The 26,042-nt window shown below is 44.2% G+C and overlaps 1 protein-coding gene across 9 annotated transcripts in view; it reads left to right on the top strand.

Moving 5' to 3' along the window:
* TNFAIP8 (TNF alpha induced protein 8) overlaps positions 1-26,042 on the top strand; it is a 137,724-nt gene that overhangs the window by 57,619 nt on the left and 54,063 nt on the right. For 2 of the 9 annotated variants that reach the window (XM_081499084.1, XM_081499083.1), the window contains exon 3: positions 12,500-12,642. The exons of 3 other annotated variants lie outside the window; for them this stretch is intronic. In XM_081499084.1, the coding sequence (XP_081355210.1) occupies positions 12,630-12,642 (13 nt within the window). In that variant the 5' untranslated portion in view covers positions 12,500-12,629. Of the gene's footprint in view, positions 1-9,796; positions 10,083-12,226; positions 12,643-15,523; positions 15,629-26,042 lie in introns of those variants that run through there. 4 more of the 9 variants (XM_081499090.1, XM_081499082.1, XM_081499085.1 and 1 more) reach the window with 4 other exon arrangements.

Raw genomic sequence — 26,042 nt, 5'->3', positions numbered from 1 at the left:
AAGAGTTCGCCAGCACCACAGTTCGAAGGCATCAATTCTTCGGCATTCAGCCTTATTTATTGTCCAGCTCTCTTATCCGTACCTGACTGCTGGAAAAATCATATCTTTAACTCTATGGACCTTTGTTGGCAAAGTAATATCTCTACTTTTTAATACGCTGTCTTGGTTTGTCATAGCTTTTCTTCCAAGGAGCAAGCGTCTTTTAATTTCATGGCTGCAGTCACCATCCACAGTGACTTTGGAGCCCAAGAAAATAAAATCTGTCACTGTTTCCATTGTTTCCCCATCTATTTGCCATGAAGTGATGGGACTGGATGCCATGATCTTTGTTTTTTGAATGTTCAGTTTTAAGCCAGCTTTTTTTTCACTCTCCTCTTTCACCTTCATCAAGAGGCTCTTTAATTCCTCTTCACTTTCTGCCATAAGGGTGGTGTCATCTGCATATCTGAGGTTATTGATATTTCTCCCGGCAATCTTGATTTCAGCTTGTGTTTCTTCCAGCCCAGTGTTTCTCATGATGTACTCTGCATATATGTTAAATAAGCAAGGTGACAATATTCAGCCTTGACGTACTCCTTTCCCAATTTGGAACCAGTCTGTTGTTCGTTGTCCGGTTCTAACTGTTGCTTCTTGACTTGCATGCAGGTTTTGCAGGAGGCGGGTAAGGTGGTCTGGTATTCCCATCTCTTGAAGAATTTCCCACAGCTTGTTGTGATCTACACAGCAAAGGCTTTAACATAGTCAATGAAGCAGAAGTAGATGTTTTTCTGGAACTATCTTGCTTTTTCTCTGATCTAGCAGATGTTGGCAATTTGATCTCTGGTTCCTCTGCCATTTCTAAATCCAACTTGTACATCTGGAAGTTCTCGGTTTACATACTGTTGAAGTGTAGCTTGAAGGATTTTGAGCATTACTTTGCTAGCATGTGAAATAAGTGCAATTGTGTGGTAGTTTGGATATTCTTTGGCATTGACCTTCTTTGGGATTTTGGAATGAAAAGTATATAGTAGTGGGTATATTTTAATTCCAAACTCCTGATTTATCCCTGCCCCTCCTTTCCCCTTTGATAACCATAAGTTTGTTCTCTAAGTCTATGAGACTATTTCTGTTTTATAAGTTCATTTGTATCATTTTTTAAAATTCCACATATAAGTGATACTGTATGAAATTTGTCTTTTCTATGTCTGACTTCACTTAGTATGATAAACTCTAAGTCCATCCACATTGATGTAAATGGCATTATTTCATTCTTTTTAATGGCTGAGTAATATTCCCTTGTATATATGTGCCACATTGTCTTTATAGGAATAGATATCTTGATTCCACAGCCATTCTTCTAACCCAAACCTTCTCCTCCCCTGGCTCTGTCCTTCTCTGTCAGCATATTTGTATACTGAGCTTTCAGGCTAAAAGCTTAGGTGGTATCTTGACCCCTCATCATTCCACAGCTAGTCCAACAGCCAGTCCTGTTCGTTTCTCTTCCAAACATGCATATCTCACATTTCTTCCCTTCCCCCGCCACCACTGTTTTTCATCTCGATGGCCTCAGTGGCCTCCAATGCCTCCTGTGCTCTTGCCGCACCCCTCGCCCCCATCTACTTCTCAGGTCATCTGAGTACTCTCAGAAAAACCCAGCAGACTGTGTCACTGCCTTGCTCTAAACCCTCCTGTGCCTTCCCATCACAATCAGTGAAGTCCACCCTCCTTGCCCCGAGCTGTGGGGCTCCCTGACCTGGCCCCCGGCCTAACTCTCCCATGTCATCTCTTACCATCCCCACTCCTCCTCTGCTGTTGGCCCACATTCCCTTGCTGCCTCCTCAGACTTTCCAAACTTGATACCGCCTCAGAGCCCTTGCACCCACCCTTCCCTTCCCTCTGCTTGGAAGGCCCTCCCCTTAGCCTGTTCCTTATCTCTTTCCCCCTCTTTTCTCAGTTTTCTGCTCAGGCACCACCCCATCCAAAATGTTCCTCTCTCCCAGTCATTCTTCCCCTTGATTCTGGTTTGTTTTTCCCTTCCACAGGGAAGGATAAACATTTATCTCTGCTTGAAATCCTGTTTTTCTGCCTAGGGTTTTGTCACTGCTCTATGCCCAGCACTGTAGGCAGTGCCTGTACATAGTCAATGACCAGTAAATACTATTGACAGAACAACAGAGTGCCACCTGTGTAACTTTATGTTTTGTGACTTCTGTGGCCTTTGGCCCCTTTTCCAGTCGCTGATCGGATCACACTGGCCTATGTCCAGGATCTCCTGCCCTGTTTATCTCAGAACCTTCTTTCTTCTGCCCCTCCTGTTTAGCCCCTGGCTGCTCACAGCCAACTCCAGAAATATCAAGGGTGCGGAAGAAGTGGAGCAGCATCTGGCATTTTAGTGGTGGGTGCACAGCCACCGTTCACGTCCTTCTTGACTGCTCAACGCAAATCCCTACTGCTCTCGTTTTCTTCTTTTTTTTTTATTGGAGGATAATTGCTTTACAATGTGGTGGTGGTCTCTGCCATACATCAACACGCATCAGTCATGATTATATATACAAAGTGAAGTAAATCAGAAAGAGAAAAACAAATATCACATATTAATGCATATATATGGCATGTAGAAAATTACTACTGATGAACCTATTTACAGAGAAGAAATGGAGATGCAGGCATAGAGAATGGTCTGGTGAACCCACTGCTCCTGTTTTCTATATGCAGTCCTCTCCTTGACAGTCTACTCTCCTGATTTCCTTCTTTTCTGTCTCTGTCCCTTCTCAGTCTCCCCTGCAGCCTCCTTCTTCTTTGTCCGTCCCTTAAATGTCAGTATTTCTTAGGGCTTTGTCTGGGTTCTCTGCTGTCCTCTCTTTTTTTGGCCATGCCATGCAGCATGTGGGACCTTAGTTCCCCAACCAGGGATTGAACCCATGCTCCTGGAGTGGAAGCATGGGGTTTTGACCAATGGACCACCAGGGAAGTCCCTCTGTGCCCTGCTTATTCCACTCTTTCCCTTGATGACCGCATCCGTTCCTGGGATATCAGAATCTCTCCGTGGTAATGACTTTCAAAGGTATATCTCAAGCCTAGCGTAGACTTGTCGGTCCAGTTGTAAAGTGTTTACCAATACTTAGACATCTCACAGGCAACTCAAATGCGATGGGAAGTCAGCTGAACTTACCTTCTCTTTGCATTTTCCCCTCAGTAGTGATCTAACTGACTATCCAGAAGCCTGGAAGGCATCCTCCTCTACGTCAGTCAATTGCCAATATTACCGGTTCTCCCACTCAATAGCTGTAGAATCTGTACACTGCCTGTCCCAGCCTACTGCCACCAACTGTGACCAGGGCGCCACTATCATCTCTTTCCTAGATTCCTTCAAGGACACTTGACATGCCACATGCCCCCACCTCCGTACCAGTCTGACTTCCTGTGCTTGTATTGCTCTTTACAAAATAGCCACCTGATTGTGTCATCCCCTGCTTAAGATGCCTAATTAGTTTTGAGAAAGTCTAAATTTTTACATAGGTCTTATAAGATCCTTAATAACCTTTTCTCAAATTGATCGTGGTTGTTAGAATATCTTGGAAGTAATTGTCTCCTTTCCTCTCTCCCGTCATTCCGCCCATCCCCCCCTCCCCCGTCCTTCATTTACCTCCTCTGGCCCCTTTGTTTATTATTCATTCTAGGGGATACTGGGGGCATAGGAAGGCCTCAATAAATATTTGCTGAATGAATGTGGGAAGACAGAGGCCCTGGATAGTAACTGTCAGTGTCCTCAATCTCTGATATAATTTGTCTTAAAAATTTTAAGGTTTCCAGAGTAAAAAAAAATCTGCTTTCATGTACAATCCCATGTATATATTTCCCTCAGCTCTGTGGCTTCCAGGGGATTATTAAAAACAGAACTAAAAGAAGTATGTGGGATTCTGCTAGCAAATCATTTTCAACCTATGCTCTTTGAGTGGCCGTTAAGTGCTGAGCTTAGAAGGCTGCCAAACAGGACAGGGAACCAAACCACCTCTGTGACCCAGGGACCAGCAAGGAGGCACGCTGGCTGAACGGGCCTCTGCGGTGAATGTTTTTCACCTTGGGCATTCATAAGCTGGCATCAAAATACCTGAGACTTGTTGGGACTTGTCTGAATCGTTTATTACATTTTCAAACCTGTTTGGGAAGAAAGCTTACACACCACAGTGTGTTTGGGGCTTGCACAGTAAATCTTATTTAAAAGAAAGAGACAAAAACGTAATCATGTTTAACCTGTAATAATATAAGTGAGAGTGTTTGACTCAGTTGTAATGAATCTAAAGAAGAATGGGGAAAGGCTTTTCCCTTAGAAGGTCCAGGTTGGCATTTCAGACTTCAGCTCCAGGGCTGGGAGCTGCCAGGCGAGGTTTCCAGGTCTCCATCCTGTCAGAACACCTGTCTCCAGAACCCGAGGGGCCTGACAGTCAGTACTGAGTCAGAGGGATCAGCGAGAAAGGAATGACACACTTCCTGCCTGAAGTTCTAGGGAGTTTTGTTTTGTTTTTCTGTTTTGGTCTGAAGATTCCCTAAAAAGATAAAAGATTGCCCTGGCCATCTTTTGATCAGCAGCCTTTGTTATAGGAAGTCTACTCTGCTATACCTTCTTGTTACTAACAGGTTCGGGTGTTTTCGTTTAATAATTTTATTTATTTATTTATGGCTGTGCAGGGTCTTCATTGCTGCGCTGACTTTTCTCTAGTTGCAGTGTGCGGGCTTCTCATTGCAGTGACTTCTCTTGTTGTGGAGTACAGGGTGCACAGGCTTCATTAGCTGTGGCACGCGGGCTCAGTAGTTGAGGCTTCCGGACTCTCGAGCAGAGGCTCAGTAGTTGTGGCGCATGGGCTTAGTCACTCCACGACATGTGGGATCTTCCTAGAACAGGGATTGAACCTGTGTCTCCTGCATTAGCAGGTGGATTCTTTACCACTGAGCCGCCAGGGAGGCCCCACTAACAGATTTTTGAAAACGTTTTTCCCCTGATAACAAAAGCATCACATGGTAGTGTAGTATATTTATCAATTATAATTTGACAAAAAAGTGAAAAACGACAAAAAAAAAAGTTACTCCTTAACTTCATCACTCAGAAGAAAATATTTTGTGACTATAACTCCAGGCTGGTTTCTGTATGCCTATAGTTGTCTCTATAAAAATTGTATAGTAGTTCATATGATTTCTTTTATATATTGCTTTGTAGCCTTTGTGAATAGTTCTCATGTTATTAATAACTCTCCAAAATCATTTTTAAAGACCGTATTATGTGCCATTATATAGCTATGCCATAATTCACTTCACCAATCTCTCATTTGGATAGGTGAACTGTGTGTAATCTTTACCACTGTCATAACACCACACAACTGCCTTGCTTTTAGCAACTGTCCACACTTGTCTCTGTTTCATTGGATGTGTTCCTGGAAGTGGTTCAAAGGACATGTGGAGTTTGAAGGTTTTGATCTTGATTGCCACTTTGCCTTCCAGACATTTGTCCTGCTTTCCATTCCCACCACGTAACAGAAACTTCTGACTGTGCTCTGTGTGGCCTTACCTCTGTGGGCCTTTCCTTGACTCCCAGCAGCTTGTTCCTTGTGCATCCAGCACTGGGGCCACCCTGGCCCCCTCTCCTCTCCTCTCCCTGGAGTGGGCCAAGCTTGTCCTGTCTCAAGCTGGAGTGCCTGTCTGCTTGCTGCTTTTCCTGTTGTTCTTCTGGTGCTTGGCCTCTGAGGCCACCTCTGCCAGCGCAGTCTTTCCATCAGAACCCTCTGTTCATTTCCATCCCAGCACCTCTTGAAATCTGCCCTTTAGTTATTCATGTGTTTACTTGACTGCCACATCTTCCTCCCCCTGAATGTCAGTTCTTGTGTTTTATTTGCCACAATGAGCCCAGCACCTAAGTCGGTACCTGATGTTCAGTAGGTTCTGGATAAATGTGAGTTGATTTTCTTGAATGAATGAAGCAATCTCCTTGTCACCTAGGAATGTGCAGTGTCATGGGATGATGAGACGTATATAACAGTGCCTCTCCCTTAGAGCAAAATGGGCTAAAGTTTGTAAGGAAGCTTCCAAGTTGCATAGGGAGACAGAGGAATAGGAGCTGGCTTCAGGCATCATAATGGGCTTCCTGGTGGTTCAGTGGTAACAAATCCACCTGCAATGCAGGAGATGCAGGTTCAATCCTTGGGTTGGGAAGATCCTCTGGAGGAGGAGATGGCAACCCATTCCAGTATTCTTGCCTGGGAAATTCCATGGACAGAGGAGACTTGCGAGCTCCAGTCAGTGGGGTCACAAAGAGTCAGACGTGACTTAGCAACTAAACAACAGCAATACAGGCATCATAATGGCCTTGTGTGAACTGAGCCTTGGGAGACTGGCAGTATTTTGTAGCTGATGATGGTGGAATGGACCCCAGAGGCCAAGGAAAGTGGGTGAGCAGGGGCCCAGAAGTAGGACAGTGCTAAGCCTGGTGGGGACAGGGCTAGGGAGCATCTTGAATCTTTTGCTGACAGTGTGGACTCTGATCCATGAGCAGCTGGGAAGTGCTGCACATTCCCCATCGGAGAGTGATGTGGTAAAGTGAAGATTTTCAACTCAGTTCTAGGCACAGATGATGATGTGCTTTGAGAATATGTGCCATGAAGGCAAGTAAGTGAAAGGAGCAGGAAGCTGAGGCCTGAGATAGGATGGGGCTTTGGGGTTGAAACAAAGGAAGGCAGAGGCACTCTGCAAGGGTGGGGAGACGTGAGAGCTTGGTGGCTGGCAGGGGGAGAGGGAGATCCATGATGACACTGAGGCTTCAGGTCTGAATGGCTGGTGGGAAGATGAGATATGCAGTGCAGAAGAGAAGCTCTTTGGGGATGAATCATATGAATTTAGTTCCAGCCCATCCTTTTACTGTATCAGGGAGCATTTTCTGGATGAAACTAGCCTGTGTGCCCTCCTTTGTCCTGAAAGACTTTGGGTGATGAGAGGCTAGAGGTGGGAAGACAGAAATGTGGCACAGGATAGGAAACTCTGGGCTCCTGTGGCCATCTCCTTATCTGGAAGAATAGGACCACTTAGTGGGACGGGAATACAGGGCTCTCACATCTCTCCATGGGTGAGAGGTGGTGTGCTTGGCAATGTCTGCTCCTCAGTCACTGTGTGGCAGGAGCTTGTTTGATGTCTGCCTGCCATTCAGTCAGTTTGTTCAGTTGTGAGACTGAGGAGCATGGGGCAGAAGACAAGTGCTGATTGCTGTCTGCCTGAGTGCGGGGCTCTGGGTACCAATGGGATAAGGCCCTGAACTGGGTGATCATCCTTCCCCTGCAAATGGTCAAAATTGGTGTGTGTATGTGCTTCCTGGGGGCCAAAAATCAAGGAGAAACCTTACTCAAGACAGGGTGTAATTCCTGATGGCTCGCTAAACTGAAACATTTCTGAAAGTTGGGTTTTTTCTTTTAATATAGGTTTCAAAATAGCCACATGGGTAAAACTACAGAATGACAAAGCTCACTGTCCTCTAAAGGGGGATAGAAGGTAGAACTGCTTTAATGGTCTTCTCTGGAAAGCTGTCTTTTCAAGAAACATCTTTTGCCACCTTGAATGCACAGGTTTTAACAAAATCCAGAGAATGGGAGAAGCACAGATGGAAAGACAGCAGAACTTGGTGAATGAGAGACTGTCCAAAGCAAGAGAGGAATCAGCGATGACTGGGGAATGATGGGATCCATAGAAGTTAAAACAAAGAGGAAAATGATCAAGTTTGGTAACAGAAGGAGATGAGGAATTCAAATTGGGAAATACCGTGTGTTGCATATTCACAAGAAATTCTAGAAATTTATAGAGAAATTTACTCTACCATTGGAGAGTTTTTCTTGGCAAATTTAGAGTTTAATTAGTTGAGTATTTTATTATGAGGGCTCCATGTTCAGTTTCATATGAAAGTTTGCAATGCAAGAATGCTATAAAATGTCAAGACTCTGTTTATACTCAGCTCAGCAGAAAATAAACCACATTCAAGTGGCAGCATATTTATTGCTACAGGCACTCGGTGTTTCTGTGCTTCATAAAGGCTGATTTAGTGTTTTCGTTGGTGGTGTGAGTGTGAAGAGAGATTTGAGCCTCCTAGAGCAACAGACATAAATGCTCATTCTAGAGTCCTAAGATCTGGCTGTTGACATCACTGTACTGCAGCTAGCAGTTAGTTGTTTATTTATTCATTTGTTTGTTTGCCTGCTTCTGAGTCACATTTTATAAAACTTATACTTGAAACTTAGAAATACTATGTGATAGAAAAATCTGCCTTCCCACACTTATTTTTTACGCAGCTCATTGTGGGGAGGCTGTGAAGGGCAATCAATGTGAGGATGGACTTGAGAAACCTGCCCCCCAAGCCTCTTGCCCTGTCCCTGCGGCCAGCGCTGGCCCCCAGCAGCTCCAGTTCACATTGGTGAACTCACTGCTCTGCCTGTCCTTAAAAGGTAGCTTGCCAGGTGTCCTCTTTATTTTCCAGACAGTCCCCTATGTGTGCTCTCTGGTGAACCATATCACCCTTTTGTGACATGATATGACAAGGAAAAAGCCAACCAATTTGGAATAAGAGATCCTATGTACCCATGCTGGCCTTGCCCTGAGCAAGTATGTTACATTTATGGAGCTTGGTTTCCTCGGCTACAACCCAGGGATTATGGTGCCCACCTCCCAGGGTTTCAGGGAGAGCGAGCGAACTCAGGGAAATCACACATGCTGCTCAGTGTCTGGTAGGGTTTCTCTGCTTTCCTCCAGGCATGAAGCATGCGCTCCTGTTGGCACAGCCTTTTCAGGTAAGAGGTGACCATTTGCTGTCTCTGTGATAACATCCAGAAAGTGCTTCTGGAGCACTTTACCAGACTCAGGCCCTGGAATAATCCCCCCTCAGCCTGTTTTCTTCCCTTGCCAATGACTCCTTCCTCCCGGAAGAAGAGCAGAGGGACAAAGGGAATCAAGTTGAGTCAAAGAGGAGGCCCTGATTGTGGCACTGGTTTTAGGGAGGCCATTGAGAGGGCTGCGGTGGCAGGAAGAAGACTGAAAAGGAGGGTCTAGGTAGGATTGATGGGAAGAGGGGAGGGTTGAATGAAAAGAAGATAGCAGTACTCTTGGCAGTCACCAGATCATGCCCTAGGGACTAGGGAGCAGATTGGGAATGCCAAAGCATGAAGGTCAAGGTGTTTTGCAGACTTTTCCAGTTCTGTCCTGGAGACTATAGCTTCTCTTGAAATAAATGGTGCACATTTTCATGCAGCCATAAATTACGTTATCTTTGTGGTGATTTTGTCAAATGTACTGTTGATAAGGATGTGGGTGACCATAGAGGAAATGTCTTTCCTGGGGTGTGTAATAAGCAGTCAATGAAACTAGGCCAGAGAGAGAGCCTGTGTTTGGAGATGGTTCTGGGTCTCATGGCTTCTCTCTCGGTCCTGCCCCAGCTTGCAGGGCCTTGTCGAATAATCTGCTTAACCTCTTTGAAACTGTGCTTGTCACCTGGTTTCCCTGGGCGTGGGGACAGTGAAATGACTGAAGTGATAGTGCCTTGCTGTGAGATGCCCAGATAACGTGGAGAGTGTGTGTACTCAAGAGGAGAAACTGATTTTCTGAAAGCCACTGTCATGTGCTTGCAGATAGACGGAGGAGAAATACGAGATAAGACGCACCCAGACTTCCCTAATGAAACGGCTTATGTACTGTCACTGCGAAGCTCCGGGGTGCGTCCATCACCAGCAATGCCGCTCACACTTCCGGGGTGGGGCCTGATGGTGTGGGGTGCTGAGCAGTACCTTGCAGAGCTGAGCTCACCAGAAAAAGATAGAGAACCATGCCTGCATCTGAGCACCAGTCGCCTTTGCAAGGCTGGATTTGACAGATTCCTCCACCACCAAGCCGTCATGCTGTTTCTAGGGCTAGAAGTTGCAGCTGCTTCCTCTTTTCCTGTCTCAGAGCACAGATGATGCTCCGGCATTGGGCATCTGTCACAACTGTCGATCCTTAAATCTGTCGAGAACGTCCTGATTTCCTAGTTGCAAGTCCTAGGGAAGCATAGGAGAGCTGCCTTCATGTCTCCAAAGGCGACTGAAGTAAGTTAGATACTGTTACATAAGGCTATTCTCTTAATTTGGACTGCTCTATGAGCTCCCTGTCTTTAGCCTCTGTCTATAATTCTTCTTTCTTCCCAAATGAAGTTGGATGTAGGATGAGCAGAATTTAAAATTATAACTGCTGGGACTGCTTAAAACAGGCAAACTTTTCATAGCTTTGAACATGTAAGACCTGGGCATTCTGGTCTCACATAAAAGAGGAAAGAGGGCTCGTGACCTCCTGCCTTATCTGTAGCCCATCCAGAAGTGTTACTTTCTTTTTGGCTGCACCACGGGGCTAGCATGATCATAGTTCCCCGACCAGGGATCGATCCCCTGGCCCCAGCCGTGAAAGTGCCTAGTCCTAACCACTGAACCTCCAGGGGATTCCGTAGCTGTGTTACTTTCTATTCTCCTGTTGTTGGAGTGCTCTCTCCAAAATCAGGGATTGGTCCTCTGGGTGTGGAGGTGCCCAGTTGACGCACGAGACTCTGATGCTTGCAGCCCACTCTGCCCTTGCCTCTCACAGGTAGGACCGCATCACTGCCTTGGTCCCTGTATTTGGAGCCCAGGCTTGGGCTGTGGTGCCATGCTGGCTGCTTTTCCTGTGATGCTGTGCAGTTTTCCCTCCTGCTGTCCCTCCCGGCGGCTTCACCATGCTGCTCCATCCTCTCCCTGTGGCAGTGGACAGAGTGATTCCTGATAGCCACCTAGACATGCAGCTACCACCAAGGCCACATTGTAAGGAAATGTGAGCGCCTGGTTCCTGTGTTTAGATATAGCACTTCTGTTCTTTACATTTGGTAATTTACCTTTAGACTTGACAGTGAATCAGAGTTTGGGAAGTCTTTATGATTTAGAACCCTACGTTTCCAGGAGGAGTTTTCTCTTGGCATCTTCTTTGACCCTTAATCCCTGTTGAAGTTGTCATAGCATCAAGGGACCAGTCAGAATTTGGAGAAGTAACACAAAGGAACACAACAGGGTGTTTTCTAAAGTATAAACTTCAAACCTCTGTGAGTTAGTCACATGATAATGCAGGCTACAAAGAAATGTGTAACATGTTTGTCAGTCAGTGTAGATTTGGTATTGTTTTCCGCCTCCTCCCTGAATTAATAGTAGGCATTTAGTTTTAATTCAGGTCAACAATAATGCTTATTGCTATTCTGGCAGTGATTATGTGTCAGACAATATGTTATTTGCGTCACATGGTTCTTTTTACATCTTGATAGCTGTTCTATGAGGTAGACAATATTATTCTCATTGGACAGAGAGCAAAACTGTTCAGAAGGTGAAGTAACTTGCAAGTCTACAAAACCAGGAAGTGCCATGGCTGAAATTTGAACCTGACGTAGCAGACTCTAAAGCATTTGTCGATTGCATTCCACTTGGTATGATTTCTGCTGTGTGCAGAAACAGGCTCAAAGCAGAGTGTTATTGCTGCAGAAGATAAGAATAAAGTCAAGAAACTTACCATGGAGTTGAAGATAAGATAGATCACCATAGATCACATAAGCACAGCTGTGAGAAGATCCCAGAAAGGAAGCTCAGTTGAGGTGCTGTGGGGATTAAAGGAAGAGGCTGAGATCCTAACACCCGTTTGGGATCTTTAGGAAAAGGATTCACAGAGGAGGTGCATGTGAAGTGGGTCTTGTGGTACTGGTCAAACCTTGCCTGGGGGGATGGATGAGGGAAAGATTGGTGGGTGATGATAACTGTCAAATGCCCAGGTTAATAAATAAGCTTCTAAATAGACTATTAGAACGTACATGTGCCTGTATCTCTATGTATGTACCTGTGTGTATTGCATGTGCATGGATGCAGTCATACATACATTCTTTATAAAGACCTTATATTCTCTTCAGAAGCAAAAGGCTAACGATTTTAAGTAGCAAAGTCGTCCAAACTCTGTTCTCTAGCTCTCCTGAGAACCGGAACACCTTTAAGCAACACTTACTATTAATAGACATTCATGTTTATACAGGCCAGGTAGGAATGAGATTTTTAAAATTTTTTCCAGGCATCTATGATTAGCACTGCTCCCTTTTTTTTTTAAGTATCTGCTCCTCTATTCTAGCATGTGGAAACATTAGACTTCCTGTTTCTGCTTGATTTTGAAACTATCTCCCGTCCTCCTATCACAGGTAATCCCTGTGTCTCCATGTAGTCATAGTTTACGGGTAGCAAGTGCAGGCAGCAACCAGTCTATCCCTGCTGTGGACGTGAAGACCTCTCTGGATTCACAACGAAAAGCTACACAATGCATTCCACTACAGGTGACGAAACCCGGCTTCCAGAATAACAAGCAAGACAACTTTTAAGTGACTGTTGTTGACCGGTGTCTTCCGTGCATTGGTTTGGTATGCTTATGGTTGGTTTTTTGAAAGGAAGGGACAAATTCTTTGAATTATTCTCAGGGAGGACTGACTCGCCCTGAAGGCAGTACAGATGCCGTGGGAAAGACATCGGCAGGGTGGCTCTGTATGTTCCTCTGGTCTGTGTGACTGCTGAGACTCTGGGAAGCTGTCCTGATTGATACGGGGGAAAATGCCGAAACTAGGTGAGTTAAAAAGTGCCCAGACTAATTTGGTTGTAACACCTTTGTCGGAATCTGGCAGGGTGTTCAGATGACTAAGCACCGTGGTGTTGCTGTCTACAGGAAAATAACCTTTGGTCACAGCTTTCAAGTGGTTGTATTCAGAAAAATCACTGCTTTTCTTTTGCAGGGACTCTGGGTGTGGAGGAGCGTTAGAGGGCTAAGGGCTGTTTGAGGACTGTGGGTGGAAAAGATGGCATCTGGAGTTTGTGTGTAAACAGTTTTCATCTCTAAACGGATGAAGGATTGAAATGCTTCAGAAATGGGGCTCTGAACTGATGGAGAACTTTTGCACATGAAGTTTCTCCTTCTGACAATTTCTGTGTGTTTGCTAACTCTCAGATGTCTCTGGATCCCAGTGATCTGATAGTGGCAGGAACACCTTGTACAGACCTGCAAACCCAACGGTATTTATTTGTGTTCTCCCATTATGTAGGGGTTTGTCAGAATATTGACACTGCCATTTCCTCTAACAGCCAGTAAGCAATTTGAACTCACAAACAAGGCCTTTTGTACTTTAAAATACACCTTAGGCTTGTTTTTAGCCTTACTTAATACTTCTACAAGTAGACTTCATTTTATTTTTCAGGTAGATTGGAAAAGTTTTCAAGGATTGAAATACAGAGAGCATTTCAAAATAGCTTTTAAAGTTATGATGGTATTTACACACTCTTGTTCAAGTCTATACATCATATTTTGTTGAGGTTTATCTGAAATTTTTTGGCTCAGAAGACTTTCTGGACCTTAAATTGAATACTAGGAAGGAATTCAAACTTGGAGGACATAGATGAATGTTAATATATCTAGTTTCTTGACCCATGAATGGAACCTCTGGCAGCCATGCTATTTCATAGAGCCATGACTACTCCTGTTATATGGAATGTGGTCACCTGCAGATCATATATGTAAAGTGTACATTTGCCTTCCAGATGCCCAGAGCTGTGCATGTGATTCTCTGTCAACTTTATATATGTATATACGCACATTCTATCCAGTATATAAAAATGGTTGTGTGTCTGACTCTATCACAGCGCATATATACAGTTGGAATCAGAGCCAGGCTTGGTTGGGAAAGTTTTGTGGGAGAAGTGAGGTTTTTTTTTTTGTTTGGAGGAGGAGGTTGGGCTACATAATGTATTAATACTTTGGCAGAAAGAAGCAGACATAACGATTCCAAGTCTGGAGTTAAATGCATTCATGATTAAGCATGAACCATTTAGGAGCAGATTGTAAATTACTGGTTGAAAATAGCCAGGCTAAAAGTGAAGAGGTGGCAAGGAGATAAGTGTGGAAGAGAACAGGAGGTGTGTGTGGGAGTTTCTGTAGCCCATGGGGCTGGTAAATGTCAGCTTTGGATACCAGCACTCCAGACCATGCTGCCATCTAGTGGAACTAGCTGAAATCACTGCCTCTCCTCACTGCCGGTTAAATTAGCAATGTGGTGTCTTGACAGCAGAGAAGCTCACTTTTCTTCCCCCTGGGGATTTTAGGTGAAGAATTCGAGAAAAGAGATGGATACCACTATGCTCCTTCAACCGGTATTAATTTTGACTCTAGAAAATGGAGCTGAGTACCAATATAAAGAATTTCCCATAGACAACGTTTGAACGCTGTGATCTCTTTTTAAAATTAATTTTCACAGCAGTAGAGTTGCTTTACAATGTTGTGTTAGCTTCTGCTGTACAGCAAAGTGAATCAGCCATACATATACATATATTCCCTCATTTTTGGATTTCCTTCCCATTTAGGTCACTGCAGAGCACTGAGTAGAGTTCCTTGTGCTACACAGTAGGTTCTCATTAGTTACCTGTTTTATATATGATACGGTGGAGGCTGTGGTCTTGCTGAGAGTGGTGTATGTGGCCTTTCAGCTCAGAGCATGGGACAGCATGAAGCAGCACTTGAGAGGGTCTACAGCTGAGTGAAAGCGCACCCGTGCAGTTCTGGGCTGCCTTGTTTCATGTACAGGGGCGACAGAGGAGAGCCCTCCGATTGTAGACACCACAGCCCATAGACCTCAGAGCTGGCACAGAGCTGTACTCCTCCTCCCTTCCCTTCCAGCCATCTGTTCAGAAAAACTTACTAAATTTCTTTTCTGCATCAGCGACCCTTCCAGGTACCAGGCATACACCAGTGGACAGAGCAGAGAGAAATCCCTGCCCTTGGAGAATAGACATTCTCCTGGAAGAGACAGACAATAAGATTAAGTTAAATACATAGTAGGTGGGATACTATTAAGTGCTAAGGAAGAAAAAAAATTAAGCTGAATAGGAGGATAAAGATTGGGGATGTGTGTAGGATTTTCAGTTTTGTATCGTCACAGAGAATGTGATATTAGACTCACTTGAAAGTTGTGAGTAAGGCTTATGGGTGAATATCCTGGGGAAGAACATCCCAGACAGAGGGAAAGCATATGCAGAGGTCCTAATGGGCAGTGGGCACAGTATTCCAGAAACAGGTAGAGTGCTGATAAGGAAAAGGACAGGAGATAAGACAGAGAGAGATGGTGAAGGGCCAGATTTGGTGACATGTAGTGGACAATTAGCGGCTTCCCAGGTGGTGCTAGTGATAAAAAGTCTGCCTACCAAAGCCGGAGATGCTGGTTGGATCCCTGGGTCAGGAAGATCCTCTGGAGGAGGGCATGGCAACCCACTCCAGTGTTCTTGCCTGGAGAATCCCATGGACAGAGGACCCTGGGGGGCTTCAGTCCATAGGGTCACAAAGAGTTGGACATGACTGAACCAACTTAGCACTCAGCACTCCGTGGACAATTATAATGAATTTGACTTTCACTAGGCATAAGATGAGAAGCTGCTTGATTTAGTCTAATATTTTCGCTTTACAGATGAAATTTAGGACAAAGAAATCAAATCAGGCATCCGTGGCCATCCAGCATCATACTGCCAAAGCCAGGATGGGAACCTGCCTTCTAACACCCCTGCCTGCCCAGGTGGGATATACAAGCACACATAGGCCCAGACTTCCAAGTGCAGTGGTCTATGAGGAAGCCAAGCGCTGTGGGCTCCTCCAGCAAGTGTTTGGTTGTTCCCACAGCATGAACTACCTACCTATAGAGGACCCACAGCAAACACAAGAAAGGATCAGGCCTCTTAACTCAGAAGAGTCCTCTGCTAAAAATGCCTGAGTGTAGAGAGAAATCCTTCAGATTTTCCCAGTGGTTAAACTCAAGAATCTACAATCTTGTAAAGCTCCCCAGTGTTCATTTGTAAGTAATTGGATAGAGTTAAGAGACGATTTCTGTATTCCCAAGTGTTTGATCCCAGTTCTCAGTATCACTGCTCACCATAAAAGTTAGTAAGATTGAATATCATGTTACTTAAAATGAATTTGAAAACAGGATTACCAGCTAAAGAGAGAGCGAATGGTTATCATCAAATACAGTCTGACCTGAACTAACTTTGCCCAACATTCTTGCTTTCCTATGAGCTAATTCAAACCTTTCCCCTTCCTCTTCTTCTATCTCCTTTAGATCTCATGACAGTTGTCCTCTGGACACAGGCCAAGTCCTCTAATCGCACTTTCTGATGAAGTTTGGGCTAGTGCTAAGTCTAGAGGAGAATGGCTTTGTACTGTTGTCTGCGTCATCTTGTGTCCTTTCATCACACATGGCCTGTATCTTGTGCACAGAACGTGAGGTCTTGCATAAGGTTGTGCCGTCTTGTGGAGGGAACTAATTCATCCCTAACTCTGTCCCCCTTCTTTCACTTCTTTCCTTTTAAAACGAAGCTCCCATTATAGGTAGTGTGAAATTTATAGCACCATCTTACTTTGCATTTATATTTGTTTGCACAGTACTTTATCTTTCACTTTGTGTCTCTCTTTTTGCCAAACATGGTAATTTCATATGTTCACTTGTGTACGTTGTCTGTCAATGAGCATGCTCCTCATTCACTGCCCAGAATTTTATATCCATTATGGTTCTTCTTGTGCAAAAAAGGAACCCTGGTTTAGACTGGCTCATAACAAATTGGATTTTTTATTAGCTACATAACTGGAATGAGATTTGATTTAGCAGTCCTGTAATGTCTAGAACCTACTATTTTTTTTCCCAATCTGCCTCCTGTGGTTGGGTCTCATCCTCAGCTGACTTCTCTCATGCTGGTTAAATGTCCGCAGCAATCCTAAGTGCGTGCCCACAATCCACTGTCCACAAGCAGAGAGAACTGGCTTTTGGAAATTCTATCAGAGTGACCTTTCCCAGAAGCCCCCAGCATATGTGTGATGTCTCGCTGACCCAAACTGAGCCGGGTGCCCAATCTTAAACCAGTTTATTGACTAAGAAATGTGCTGTGTTGATTGGCTTTAGGCTTGGGTTGCCTAAACCAGTCTCTTTGTGGTGAGGGGGATGGGATTACTAGACTAGGTGGAAATGGTCCAGGCTGAACCTGAGAGCTGGGGGCTGGGGTCAGTTTCTCCCTCAAACAGCATGCTGCTCCACAAGGATGGAGGGATGGAAGTGATAGTGAGTCAGCCACGGTGTCTCTTACACGGGCTTCCTTTAACTGTGTTTTTTCTTTTTTCCCCATTGCTTCTTATTTGGTGACTGGCTGTGGTCTAATATAGCAAATGGAACCCTGAGTATTGGCTTACCAACCTCTTCCCCCACCCAATCACAAATGAGACAGATGCTCTCAGGGAGAACAAGGAGGCAGATTCTGTGAGCCATAATAGCACTGCAGGTCAGAGAGGGAAGATCTCACCCCCAGACCTGGTCTGGTAAACACTGAACAATGAGAATAAGAACAGAGAAAATTAATTACAGGCAGCCCTTCAACTTGTAGTAATTATAGGCTCCCACAGGACACTGGAGTCCAATATAAATTTTTTTAAAAAAATCAGTGTAATACACTTTTGTGCATCATGTACGCACCCATGAAAATATTTCATGAAAGCCCCTTAAAGTTAATTGCTGTTGTTACCATCTTTTAAATAGCTGTTTGATATTTTGTGATGTATATTTTGTTCATCTGTTTCCTCCTTAGGGATATTCTTTTGCCACTATAAACCATGTATCAATACATGTTTGAGTAAATATATTAATACTTTAAAAAAAAGCAGTGTAATAAATCCATATGTTCCTGTAAAGAATACCCCCACACTTTTCAGATAGGAGCTTAATTGTCATATTTGATTATTTTATCTATGGGCTCTGGATAATGTAAAGACTTTGAAGCTGCACTCAAGTAAACAAAACAGGGCAATTGGTTATAAGGAGTTTCATTTCGTTTACTCTAGATGAGAGCTCCAGGAGAACGGCTGTCTAGGGCAGATTATGGGGCTGGGGCAACATTCAGAGGGCTCTTGAGAGAGGGAAAGCCATGGTGATGTAGAGAAAGCACCATTTTTGTGATGAGTAAGTTGGAATAAAAGAGGTACCGGTTTGTCTTTGTAGATGAGCTCTGTGGCTAGGGTATAGCATTCCACTCCCCAACCAGCCAGTATTCCCCGCCATATCACCAAGGGAATCTATGTACAGAGGGCCTATCAAAGCAGGGGAACCCCTTTATTACCAGAGAGCTTTGACCCAAACCCTAGTGATGACCTCGAACTAGGCTGCCCACATGGGTCATAGAAATCAAGTCCAGGAACCCTGGGCTGGGCTGCAGAAGGACACGGAGGCTGCCTCCAGGGGCTGGTCACAGAGAGGACACCCCCACGGGGGAGGTCTCAGAGATCTACGTTCTAGTCCTTTTTAAGATGCTTGTGTAATGAGCCTTTGGACTGGTCATATCAACTTACTGGACCTAATTTCTCATTTGTGAAGAAGTTTGAGGAACGAGGAGATTGAGAGGCCCTCAAAGGCTTCTTTGAGCACTAGCTTTCTGATTCTTGGATTCTATGCCTGGGAAGTGCCATGTGGAACTGAGGTGAGTTTAGGGGTAAGGTCCTAACTCCTCTTTGCCTGCACTTGCAGACAGACAAGGGATGGCACAGTTTCTGTACTACGTGCGATAAATGTCTTAAATAGCCACCAAGTGGCTCGACTGGCTGAGCGCCGGGAGTGAATTGCTCCAAATTGAGTGTTGTTCGTTGGATCCTACAGATGCTGCGATATAGCCACAGCTCACTGAATAGTGGGATTGTTTCCTATGCCAAGCCAGGCTTGGAGTTTGGCTGCCAGGCTGGTGTTCTGGGACATCCAGATGTCAGGGATCTTGTGGCAGCAGTGCGAACAGACGGTGACTCGTGGCAGATGCTTCTGTTCTAAAGTGGTTTCAAAGCCGTGGTCACGTGGCTTATCCTGGGATGAGTGAGCCCCATTGGTGTTCCAGTCTCCTGTTTTGTTAAGAGCCTGATTGCATGGGGTGCTGCACACTGTTGTGGTTTATTGATTTTTAGTGATCCTGTTATTCAATAACCCCTGCATGCTCTGCTCTGAAATGTTAAGCCCTGAGCTCTGCCTTAGTAGGACAGGTAGTTTGTTTTTAACATCAGTCTGTATAAACCGGTGGTCCCAAACTCAAATGTCTACAAGAACTAAGCAAGAAATATTAATGTGTAAGTAGTGCTTTATATGGGCTTCCCAGGTGGCACTAGTGCTAAATGCAGGAGACTATGAGACACAGATTTGATCCCTGGGTGGGGAAGATTCCCTGGAGAAGGGCATGGCAACCTACTCCAGTATTCTTGCTTGGAGAATCCCACGGACAGAGGAGCCTGGTGGGCTACAGTCCATGGGGTCTCACAGTGTCGGACATGACTAAAGCGGCTTAGTACACATACATTCAGCTGGTAAAGAATCCACCTGCCATGTGGGAGACCTGAGTTTGATCCCTGGGTTGGGAAGATCCCCTGAAGAAGGGAAAGGCTATCCACTCCAGTATTCTGGCCTGGAGAATCCCATGGACTGTATAGTCCATGGGGTTGCAAAGAGTCAAGCACCACTGAGCTACTTTTACTTTTACACATGCACACACAGTGCTTTATATGAACAGTTGGAAATCTTGAAGCCTGTGGCAGACTTGCAGAGAACAGCTCTTATCTAAAGACATTAAAGTTCAGATGAAAAACTTATGTGACCCAAGAAAACTGAGTTGGATTCAGTCCTAAGGCTACCAGTTTGTGATTCTTGGACTATAGGCTACCTAGCTTCAGCTATCATTGATAGGTTTGCTGAGCTTCAGAGAGGCCAGAGTTTCTTGATGTGAGCCTTTGTATTTTTGTTTTTGTAGTAGATTTTACCGTTTTACCTTAGATTAGAAAACTGACTATCACTGGAGTAAAGTGTGCCACCATGATTTTTACCCGCAAATTGCACACACTCCAAAAGAAACTATGTCCTTGATAAAAAGAATTTCTTTCGTTCAGTAGCCTTGGGAGACTGAATCAATTTAGAGAAGCAGAGGTGGAAATCTCAGTCAAAACAATTCTGAATATTTTACCTCATTAGCAGAATTTGTATCACTAAAGATAAGGAACTCTAGGCATTTGAAAGTCATACACCTGCCTGGCAAGCTGTCTGCTGGGTTTTACTCCTCTTTGCCTTTTCCTGGTATGAGGCAGGCAGGAGGTTAGTGAGTTGGGTAGAGTTGGGGGTGGGATCAGCTTGCATTCACTCTTTTCCCAACCCTCCAAGCCTCCCCACACTCTTAATTTCTGCATTCCTGCTACCACCTGGGATACCCTGTGAAGGAACAAAGAAATTGGTGAATTCATTTACTTTTTTTTTGGTCACACCATGCAGCATGCAGAGCTTCCCTGACCAGGGATCAAAGCCATGCCTCCTGCAGTGGAAGCACAGAGTATTAACCACTGGACTGCCAGGGAAGTCCTTCATTTACTTTTAAATATTGGTCATCCACAGGCCTCTTCTCCAAGGGATGCTTGTATTTTTAAAAGAACTTGATGGTAGAACAGAAAACAGGGCAAAGTTGAACCCAAAGTACCGCCTCTCTAATGAGAGTGTTTCCTGTAATGCTAAGAACATAATTTGGGGCTTGGGAGCCTCCCAGGCGCCTTAGAGGTAACACTTTATTTTGCCCTGCTTCAGGTAAGACCTGCTGGGCTAGCATCAGCCACTGAGCCTGGAGGTGGGGGTTGACTTTATTCTTTTTTATTTGTATAATTGAAACTTGTGTGAGAGTCCATGCAAATTATTGCAAATGTGTTTTTGTAAGAGATCGATGGCACCCTGCTTCCCTGTGTCTGGTATTGGCCAGTGGGAGACTATGTGATTTTAAATATTCCTTCAGCAAAACCACTGAAATCAAGTTGTGCTAAAATCGTGTTCTTCTGATAGTGTTTTCACCTCAGAGTACTCTCCTGACTTACTCTTTTCAGTGACATTCCATAAGTGAATAGTCCACCAATCCTTTCTCTACTACCTTACATGCGTGCATGCATGCTAAGTCACTTTAGTTGTGCCTGACTCTTTGTGACCCTGTGGACTTTAGCCCACCAGGCTCCTCTGTCCATAGGATTCTCTAGGCAAGAATACTGGAGTAAGTTGCCATGCCCTCCTCAAGGGGATCTTCCCGAACCAGGGATCAAACCGCATCTCTTATGTCTGCTACTTTGACAGGTGGGTTCTTTACCACCAGCACCACCTGAGAAGCCTCTACTACCTTAACACCAGTTTATTCTGCAAGCCCTTGCAATCTGGCTTTTATCTTTCTGTTACTAAATAGTCTTTCTCAAAGATCCTAGTGGCCAAATGATTATCATATCCATTGATCTTCTCTTTAACCTTCTTTTCTGGCCCTTTATTCTTGCCTCTGTAGACCATTACACACGCTGTTAGCTCTACCTGGAACTGTTCTTTCTTCTCTCTCTTAAACTCCCTTTCTTTGGCTAATTCTTTGACCTTCAGATCTTAGTTTAGAAATCACTTCTCTCAGGAAGCCTTCCTTGATGACTCCCTCCTCCAGGTCCAGTTTAGGTATTTGTCCTTTGAGTCTTCATAGCACCCATACTTTTGTGCTATTCACTTGTCCTACTGTGTTTTAATTAGTGTCCTCCCCTCTGTACTCCCCTCCCCACTGTGCTGTGGGCTCTGTGAGTGCAGGTACCACGGTGGTTTTATCTACACTGTTTACCTTATACCTAAACCTGGTAGGTGCTCAATAAATATTTGCAGCATGAAGAACTACAGAAATGGAAATGACGTCTGAACAGCAAAGTCTATAGCTTCCTCTAGAATAGATGATGAGCCCCTGATTTTCTTTATCACTCTTTGGTTCTCCCTATGTCCGTGGACCTCCAATTAGAAGATGTAGAGGAGTTGTTAGATGCTGTCAATAAAATGTGGCATCTGACCCTGAAGAAGAAAGGTGTCAGGAAATCCTTACCATTCCCATTTAGCCACTTATGACCAGGCAGCAACTCTTTGTGTTGCTTATGGTGAACAAGTCATGGCCACCTGTTGTTGAAACCAGTGGAAAGAATGAGTTTTAAGGATTCTGACCACCAGCAGAATGGGAAACACCTTTTTCAGGAGACCAGGCAAGTCGGTTGTGATGATTTTATCATCAGCATGAAGGAAGAACTTAATGTCTGATTGGCAACAGTAGAGAAACATGGACTAAGAGAGGAACTGATAAGTATTGTGTAGATGGTATTTTATTTTCCAGGTTATTTAAGAAATTTTCAATATCATTTTAACTATTTGCAATTTCCTGTTACTGATTTTAGAACCCAGTGTCCCTCCTCTCACCTCTGAAAACATTATTCTCCTATATTCAGAGCGTCCCATCTGTGTGTAGATCTGTGTATTGGGACAGGCTTTCTAGAGCAATTAAAAAGAATGTGAAATCTTGATCACATGTTTCTTCTTGTCTCTTAAAATTGGGTAAGAATTGTTGACCAGGTGTAAAGACAATGAAAAAAAGACAGATTTATGAGGGAAGGTTTAGTGAGAAAATGTAGGCTCTTATCTGTATTACAGAAGAATGTGATTAACACTAGTTGATTTTTTAGAAAAAATAAAAATAAAGTATGTTCCATACCCTTTGTTCCATGAAGAGGAGAGATCCTATGCAATCTGTTGTAGAAGTTTTGTCATCAAAGGCTCTGAGGTCTGAGGGAGCAGCAGAAGAGCCTTGGTCATCTGGGAGACTGGTCTCATAGAAGAACGCATCCCCACTTTGGTTGTCCTGCTCAGACCTCAGACTCAGGTGTGTGAGTGGAGCCACCTTCCCCACTATCACACCTGTTCCGCCTCTGGACTTTTCCTTTGCTGTTCACATCTGGCTCCCTCTTCCTCCAGGTCAGGCAGGTTCTGAACCTCTCAATCGTCTCTGCTGTCTGATCTCTCTGTATCTTTCTTCTTCGGGGGCATGTGGCCTATTTGCCTTGAATTATAATGATTTGTGCTGTGCTCATTTAGACACATCCTAGGATGGAGAAAAATACCCTGGGATGAGGTCAGAGCACCCTCATTCCAATCTCAGTTCACATTCAGTCCCAGCTAAGTGACCTAGGGCCAGCTGCTTCCTTTCTCTGAAGATCTGTGTCCTCATGGTTGGATAGCATCACTGACTCAATGGACAAGAAAGAACTTGGGCAGACTGCGGGACATGGTGAGGGACAGGGAAGCCTGGCATGTTGCAGTCTTTGGGGTTGGGCAGACTCTGGGAGATAGTGAGGAATAAGGAGGCCTGGCATGCTGCAGTCCGTGGGGTCACAAAGAGTCAGACGTGACTTGGCAACTGAACAACAACAACATCTTCATCAGAAGATTCTTCCTTACAGGATTATTATGCCGATCAATGATGATGTATGCAGAAGCACTTCAAGAGCTAGAAAATCTCACCCTACTGAGATGCAGTAAGAGCAGAGATATGCTCTGTCATGTGCATGGCATAATACCTAGCACACTGTAGATGCTTGATAAACTACACTTATTAATTTATAATATTAAGACATAAGCTTCATTTAAACACATAAATTGCTTGGTACTAAACTGGATTGCTGGTTCCAAATTTGGGTCTATGGCCAAGGAGGATATACTCTCCTTCCTCTGGTCCAGGTAACGGGATATTTGGAACCACCAAGGTGCTGCCTTTTCATTCGTGGGTAAGTTTGATCCATTAAGAAGACAGGTGACAAAATTAATTACATATTGTGCAACCACGGATCCCAAATTGGCCTTAGAACACATAGCATGTTGTAAATGCAAACAGCCTCTGAGGGAAAGCTCGTTCCTAAGAGGCTTGCTTAATAGAATGTTGATCGCCTGTGAGGAGTTAATGCCTTGAGTAAAAGAGGTGTCTGGAATTTCCATCTGGCTTTACTAGTATATATATCCAGGTGGCCTAGTGCCGGATGTTAGTTCTTAAAGGAAACAGTGTTCCCACTCTGAAGAAGGTAAGGCTGCTGCTCTTTGCAAGTGGGCAGCTTCTGCTTGTACCTTGCTGGCCATGGAAATTCCATCACCTGAAGTGGAATTTTGTTCAATCCATCTTATTCATGGCTCCAAGGACAACTGTGGTGGGTTTGATAGGGGGCTAGTGAGGTTGCCTCTGTAAAGATAAGAACAATCCATTAGTTGAAGCCTACACTCCAGTGGCTTCTACTAGGGATGTTTGCATTTGCTCAGCACTCTCTGTTTATGAGAATGTTAAGAGGAAGTACATCCATTCTGTGCATGTTGTAAAACAGAAGGCTTGCAGCTGTCAGAATTATTTTCTTCTTGGCTCTTTATCTGGTAGAGTTTTGGATTGTTGCATATTATCAGCCTCAGTTCTCCAGATGCAATGCATATTTTCTTGTTTTCTGTCTTTGAAGATAACAGATATTTATGTACACAGTTCCTTGTAATGTACTTTTAAGATAAGGAGAAATTAGGCTTATTCCTATATGTTGTCATAATTCAATATTATGAAGTGATTAAATGATTATTTTATTAGTTATATAGTACAGTCATAGAATCCAACATATTCTACTCTCTAGAAAGGAAAAAAAAAAAAGCCCACAAGATACAATCTTCTGTTCCAAACAGCTTACAAATCTGCCTCAGAGACAACTAACATTGACTTTGTGTTAGAAGTTCACAGTGAAAGTTAAGTTCACTGTGGGCTCCTACTGAAGCTTTATGGAGGGATTGAGACCTGAGCTAGGCTTTGGGGTAAAAAAAAAAAGTGTAACAGAGCAGAAAAAGTAGACCTGCAGCCTTGTTCCAACAGCATGGCTGCACACGATGTCATGATGTGTCATAAGGTTTGTTTCCAGTAATTTCCAGTTAGTGAAAACAAGCGTCAGAGTATCTGAATGATTGCTTACTTTTCAAATCATTCACATCTATTTGTGTCCAGGGTGTGGTACTCAGGCTTTTGCCACTAGTCGTGTCATTTACATTCGCTTGCATCGCCAGCGCTTTCTTTGTGAGAGAGAGGTCAGTGTTGCAGCTGTATCCTGAGGCACCTGGCTCACCGCCTGCTTAGCTCAGCTGCCTTCATGGGGCAGAGACTGTGGCAGGTACGAATTATTGTATTTCTAGCCTCCGTGGGCATTTGAATTTTCAACCCATGGTCTCATTTAAGGGAGACCAACTTGAGTCTTGTTAGGTAGTACTAGTTCGAGACGACAGACTAACAGCTGTGGGAACAGAGAGGGAAAAGGCCTTTTCAGGAAACATTTAGATAGTGGGACTTAGTGAAAAGAGAAATAAGAGAACAGTAAAGAAAGAAAGAAGAAGGACTTCCATGGAGGTCCAGCGGTTAAGAATCCACCTGCCAAAGTTAAGATCCCGCATGCCATGGGGCAGTGCAGCCCAAGCTCCACAACTACTGAGCCTATGTGCTCTAGTACCCGTGCTCTGCAGCCAGAGAAGCTACTGCAGTGAGAAGTCCAAGCACTATAGCTAGAGTGCTATGCACTCGCCACAACTAAAGAAAGCCTGCGTGCTGCAATGAAGACCCAGCACAGCCAAAAATAAATAAATAAATACTTTTTTTAAAAAAAGAAAGAAGGGGCCACAATGCGGCGTAAGTCACTGATAGTCATAAGTTTCTAGCCACCATTGTCTAAGTAAGAACAAATGTAATATTCTGAAGAAAACCAAGATGTTGGGGGTAGGGAAGGGATCTATCTATGCCTTCAAGTATAAGGATTCCCTTTAGATGAGTGTCCTTCCAAGGTGAGCCTAAGGAACCTTCCAGGCAGACAGTTGCTGAGGGCAGCTAGAAACACATAGGTGGCAGCAAAGGTTCCCAACAGCTTCACTCGTGGAGCCCACAGTGTCTCAGGAATTTTTTCATGTCATTCCCAGGACACAGAGGTACCTAACAGTTTCACTTGTGAAGACTTAGGTCCCAATAACTTAATAAGTATTCATGTACTGATAACTTTGTAGGCATGTGAAAATATACATACATTGAAAGGTTCAAAAATAATATTTTTATTTC

This window comes from Giraffa tippelskirchi, chromosome 6 (assembly GCF_054371585.1).
Source record: "Giraffa tippelskirchi isolate mGirTip1 chromosome 6, T2T-mGirTip1v1.2.pri, whole genome shotgun sequence".
Classification (NCBI taxonomy): Eukaryota; Metazoa; Chordata; class Mammalia; order Artiodactyla; family Giraffidae; genus Giraffa; species Giraffa tippelskirchi.
The sequence above is the reverse complement of the archived record's forward strand: the minus strand, read 5'-3'. Positions and strand labels throughout refer to the sequence as shown.